Source organism: Haliaeetus leucocephalus, unplaced genomic scaffold (assembly GCF_000737465.1).
Source record: "Haliaeetus leucocephalus isolate CR32 unplaced genomic scaffold, Haliaeetus_leucocephalus-4.0 Scaffold517, whole genome shotgun sequence".
In the NCBI taxonomy this organism is placed as follows: Eukaryota; Metazoa; Chordata; class Aves; order Accipitriformes; family Accipitridae; genus Haliaeetus; species Haliaeetus leucocephalus.
The window spans coordinates 2576303-2580947 of record NW_010972953.1 but is presented as its reverse complement, the minus strand read 5'-3'; the positions used below and the strand labels follow the sequence as shown (position 1 = coordinate 2580947).

The window sequence follows — 4645 nt, the reverse complement described above, 5'->3', positions numbered from 1 at the left end:
AAGAAGAAGGGCCGTTTTCCCCCAGCCACAATTGCACGGCACTGGGTGCCTTAAGCCCCTCATTGTGGCCTCTGGCCGGCTCTTGCCCGGCCGCTGACTCACATCCAGTCTTTCCGCTTCGGGGGGGGAAACAGTGCCCCCACCCCAGCCGTGCACAGCTCAGCCTTCCTGGGGAGGACACGGCCGGGACACCCGGCTTATCCCAGCGCAGGAAGCACCTCTAAAATTAAACCTCACCGGCAGTCAAGGCCACGGCGCTGGGCGTGCACTGTGCACGACACTCGCTCCCTGCCAGCACCCATGGGACCCCCAGCCGCTGCCCACCCTGAAAGGGTGGGGGGTCCAGTTTCAGGTGCAGCCCCCAGGGACAGACAGAGGCACCCCACTCGCAAAGCGCTGGCGCAGCCGGCTCTGCCGACTCAGCAGCTGCGGGGCCGGCTTTCCGATGGGAAACCGGCACGGAGGAACGGGGGAAAAAACAACACTGGCAGCCCGGGGATTGTCAGGGGGAATTTGCTGAGCTGCCGTCTCCAAACACAAGGGCTGCCCGCGGCACCCACCCGGCACGGCCCCTTCCCTGTCTCCCCCCCCCCCCGGCTGCAGAGCCCCTTCCCCGGGGTCGGGGACACTGCGGGGACATTGCTAGCCGAGGGGGATGGTGAAAGCACTGGGTGAAGCCATGGAACAGGCAGGCTCAATCCTTGGCGTGCCTCAGTTTCCCCTTCCATCTGTGGGGACTCACGTGCATCTCGTTCATGTTCATGACGGTGGGAGAGGGTCGGAAGGTGCCCAGGCGGTACCGGATCCCGTCCTCCAGTGTCATGCCCCAAAACTGGCTGTAGTTGGCGGCTCTCCAGCTATGCGGGAGGAGGGGGCACGGGTCAAGAGTGCCCCAAAAAGCACCGAGGGGCGAAGGATCCCTTCCCTGTCCTCCCGGTGCCCGGTCCTTACCCGTAATTGCCCCTGTTGACAGCGTCGATCAGCTCCCCATCCATCAGGCAGGCATGGTCCTCACACTGCCACTGCCCGCCAGGGCTGCAGGTGCTGCAGAGGGGACGGCACCGGGGGGGACAGTCAGCTGGGGAGGGACGGTGTCCCTGGGGTAAAACGGGGGGGACCCCAGGTGGGTGCTGCCCCTCCCAAGCCGGGGACCCCCTGCCATTGTGGGTAGCCAGTGAGGGGCCAGGGCTGCTTCTGCACCGCGGTCTGGGGGTTGGCACCGCGGGTCGGCGCCTCGGGATGGGGTGAAACCGGGCCAGGAGCCGGCGGGCAGCCCTCTGCGTGGCCCTGGGGGCTGTCCCCCCCCCACCCCCCACCAGCCCCAGTCCCCGCAGGAGCCCGGAGGGCAGACAGAGCATGGGACAGAAAATTAGCTGAAAAGCAGCCAGGCCTGCAGACATCAGAGCGGGGCTTGGACGCCAGCCCAGGGAGGGGATTCGGGGCTGGCTGTCCGTCGTCCCCCCCCAGGGTGAGCCGCTCTGGCCAGGTTAGCCAGGAGCCCTGCAGCACCCACGGGGAGACCCGGGGCAGGGGGTGGTTGGGGGGGATGTGCCGGGTCTGGGTCCCCCTGGGGAGCCCTGGCCCCTGCTCCCCCCGCGTGGTGAGCAATGCTTGGCATGCTCCCTCCTGCCCGCCGGCCGAGCTCCCGGCACGTTCTTCCCTTTTAAGGAGCCGTGCGAGGCCGGAGCCGTGTCCTGCCAGCCTGGCCCCGATTCCACTGACAGCACCTGCACCCCTGGCACTCGCCCCATCCCCATCCCTGAGCGCTCCCGGTGCTGTGCTGGTGACCCCGCGTCTGGCCGTTCACTCCTTGGGGATTCCCAGTGGGAATTCACCTTGGGGTGCAGCCAGCTGGGTGCCCACGCCAGCCTCCTCTGCTTCACCCCGGCATTGCGTTTGCCCCCTGCCAAACCTCCCCCCCCCCAAGACCCCGCAGGAGCTGGGAAGGGACAAGGTCTGGGGTAAAGCGCTGCAGAAATTGCTGCTCTCCAGGCGCCAAGTGTGGGGGAAGAGGGTTTTGGCAGAAGAGCCTCAGCCCCTGAGGGCCAGAGCTGTTGGGGAAGGGATGCTCTCCCAGCAGCAGGGACCAGTCATCCAAGTGCACGGCTTGGCTCGGGGACCTCGACCTTTGCCCAGGGCTCGGGAACATTTTCCAGTCCCACATGCCTCCACGCCACGGTTCCAGAGAAACGCCGGGTGGCACTGGGGCTTCGGGAAGGGATCAGGCTGGCTTTTTACCTCCAGCTCCAGCGCACATGCCTGCACACACATGCACACACACGTGCTCGTGCCCTTGCACACGCCCCAGACGGAGCTTTTGATTTCCCTTATCTGCTCCATCGCTGCAAGCCAGCCAGCCCTGCCGTGTTTTGCTCCTTGTCTACGGGCAGATCTGTGCCCGCAGGTTCCCCTATCCCCCACCTCCAAGATGCCATTAATACCACCACAGCCGTTTCCAGATAAACCCCCGCGCTCCTCGCTAATGCAAACAGCGAGCTCCTGGCACGCAGCACAGACAGGCTGCTTGCACCCAAGCCGGCTGTGGGGCCGGACTCTGGTCGCCTGGCACAGAGCCGTCACGGCTGCCAGCTGCAGACGCGTCCCGTCAGGCTCGGGCAAGCTGGGCTTGGACTAGCGTGGCCAGAAAAAATGCCGGCAGCTCCGGGCTCGCGTCGGCAGCCCGCAGCCAGCCCGGCCGCGCGCTAACCCGGCGAAACGAGCGGTTCCCACAAAGGCATGCGCTGAAACTTGGGAGCGGCTCAAGGCCCCGGGCTCTCTACTCCGAATATGCCAGAGCAAAGGCATTTGGCATCAGTCCCCACCACCCAGCTCGGGCCATGTGCTCCTGCTCCCGCCGAGCCGACTGCGGGCAGCCCCGGTACTCGCCGGCCCCCCTGATGCCCTTCGTCCGGGCAGGCAGCGTGCTGGCACCAAGCCGGCGGTGCCCGCATGGCACGGGGAGCGCAGAGGCACTCACCACAGGTTGCAGTTCTCCCGGTACGTGGCTCCGGTGGGGTAGTTGCGGCCGGCGCGGGCACAGCCTGGATGGGAGAAAGGAGAGTCCCGGTGAGCGCCTGGCTGCATCAGGGGTCCCGCCAGCACCCCCAGGGTGTAAATACCAAGGGGAAAATAAATGTGGTCCTTAAAGCCAGGCAGGTGCCCGGCTGCAACTCGGCACCTCCAGACCTGCGATGGGGACCAACTCGCGCCCCACGGCGCAGGGTGGGAGCGGGGCTTGCTCGGCGCCGGGAGGGTTAACCGTGGGGCTGCGTGTGGGGCTGCCAAGCAGAGCCGGCCTCACACGCACAGCCTGGCGGGACAGGGATAAAGGGGCCAGTTGTACCCGGGAGCTGGCTCTGCTCTGCAGGGACTTCTTAGAAAGCCTTGTGCTGTGCGGCGGGGGCTGCCCCGTGCCCCCCTCTCGCCCCCGTCTGCCCTGCCCGTCCCAGCTGCCAGGCGGGTTAACTCAGGGCCAGCATCCGCCTGCCCCAGACATGACCGGGGAAGCTGGGATGGAGTCCCCCCCCCATGCCCCTGCTCTGCCCCACAGGTACGGGAGGTGCAGGGGACGGGCTGCAGGGCCACAGGCTGCTCCCGGCCCCACTTTGTATGAGTTTCCACAGCTCCGAGGGGTCCGGAGCGGCTCTGCAGCGAGGGCAGGGCTGTGGGGTGCCACATCCATTACCCCACAGGGCACCAGTGGCATCAACACAACACATTGGGCACCCCGGGGCTGGCCCCTGGCACCCACAGACCCCTGCCCGGCTGGGCTGGGGGTTGCCTCACCTGAAGCTTTGGGGAAAGGGGCCGGAATGCCCAGGCAGTACTCCCAGAAGTCAGGGCAGCAGTCGGAGACGGTGCGGTTGCAGAAGAGGTCACAGTAGCAGAGGGTGTCGTGGTAGGGCACGGTGCAGCCATCGTTACGGCCGTGGCAGCAGACGTCCCCTCGCTGGCAGTAGGACCCACCGGCATCATAGACCCCGTGCTCATACAAACCGGGACCCAGCTCCCGGCGGGTACGTACCCGGGAAGCCAGGACCGCTTCGGCCAGCAGCCAGAGGCCGAGCAGGGCCCGCAGCAGGCGCATGTTGCCGGCAATGTCCCCAGACCTGCAGCCGCTGCGGTGGGAGGGCAGTAAGCGGGGGGGGGGCAACCCGGGACCGGGGGCCCTGTGGGCAAAGGGCAGCTCCGCACCCTGCGCCAGCCCCATCCCGCTGGGTCACCCACCCCGGCCAGCACCCAGCGTGCTGCCCACCGAGCCCCCAGCCACCTCACCCGTGCCCTGCCCTCCCCCGGGACGCTCAAAACCTTCAGTTTTTTTAACTCCCCCTGCGACCACCCTGGCTCTGGGGACCCACACCGTGTTCCCCCAAAAGACCAGCTCCCCCCTGGATGCCCGCTCCCCGGATGGCCGAGGAGCCCCCTGCCCACCCCCACCTTAACCCCCCTGCTCCAAAAAGCAAAACCCCAGAAAAACAGGGCACCGGGGGAGCCTGCCGGGGTCCCGGGACCCCACCACCGCGGAGGCGCGGGCAGTGCAATGAGCTTCCAGTTCTCAGCCTGGGGTTGGGGAAGCGCTGGGGACCCCCGGGGGGGGCCAATTAGGGGAACCCACAGGGCAACGACCCCCTCCCCTCCCCCCCCC

The 4645-nt window shown here is 67.3% G+C and overlaps 1 protein-coding gene across 1 annotated transcript in view; it reads right to left on the bottom strand.

Annotated features, from left to right (window-relative positions):
- The window catches only part of TINAGL1 (tubulointerstitial nephritis antigen-like 1), a 6820-nt gene extending 2733 nt beyond the window's left edge, over window positions 1–4087 (bottom strand). The window contains exons 1-4 of the mRNA XM_010576321.1: window positions 3787–4087; window positions 2978–3041; window positions 952–1044; window positions 743–857 (exon numbers count right to left, since the gene is read on the bottom strand). Of these exons, the coding sequence (XP_010574623.1) occupies window positions 743–857; window positions 952–1044; window positions 2978–3041; window positions 3787–4087 (573 nt within the window). The remainder of the gene's footprint in view (window positions 1–742; window positions 858–951; window positions 1045–2977; window positions 3042–3786) is intronic.
- Window positions 4088–4645: the final 558 nt, after the last annotated feature.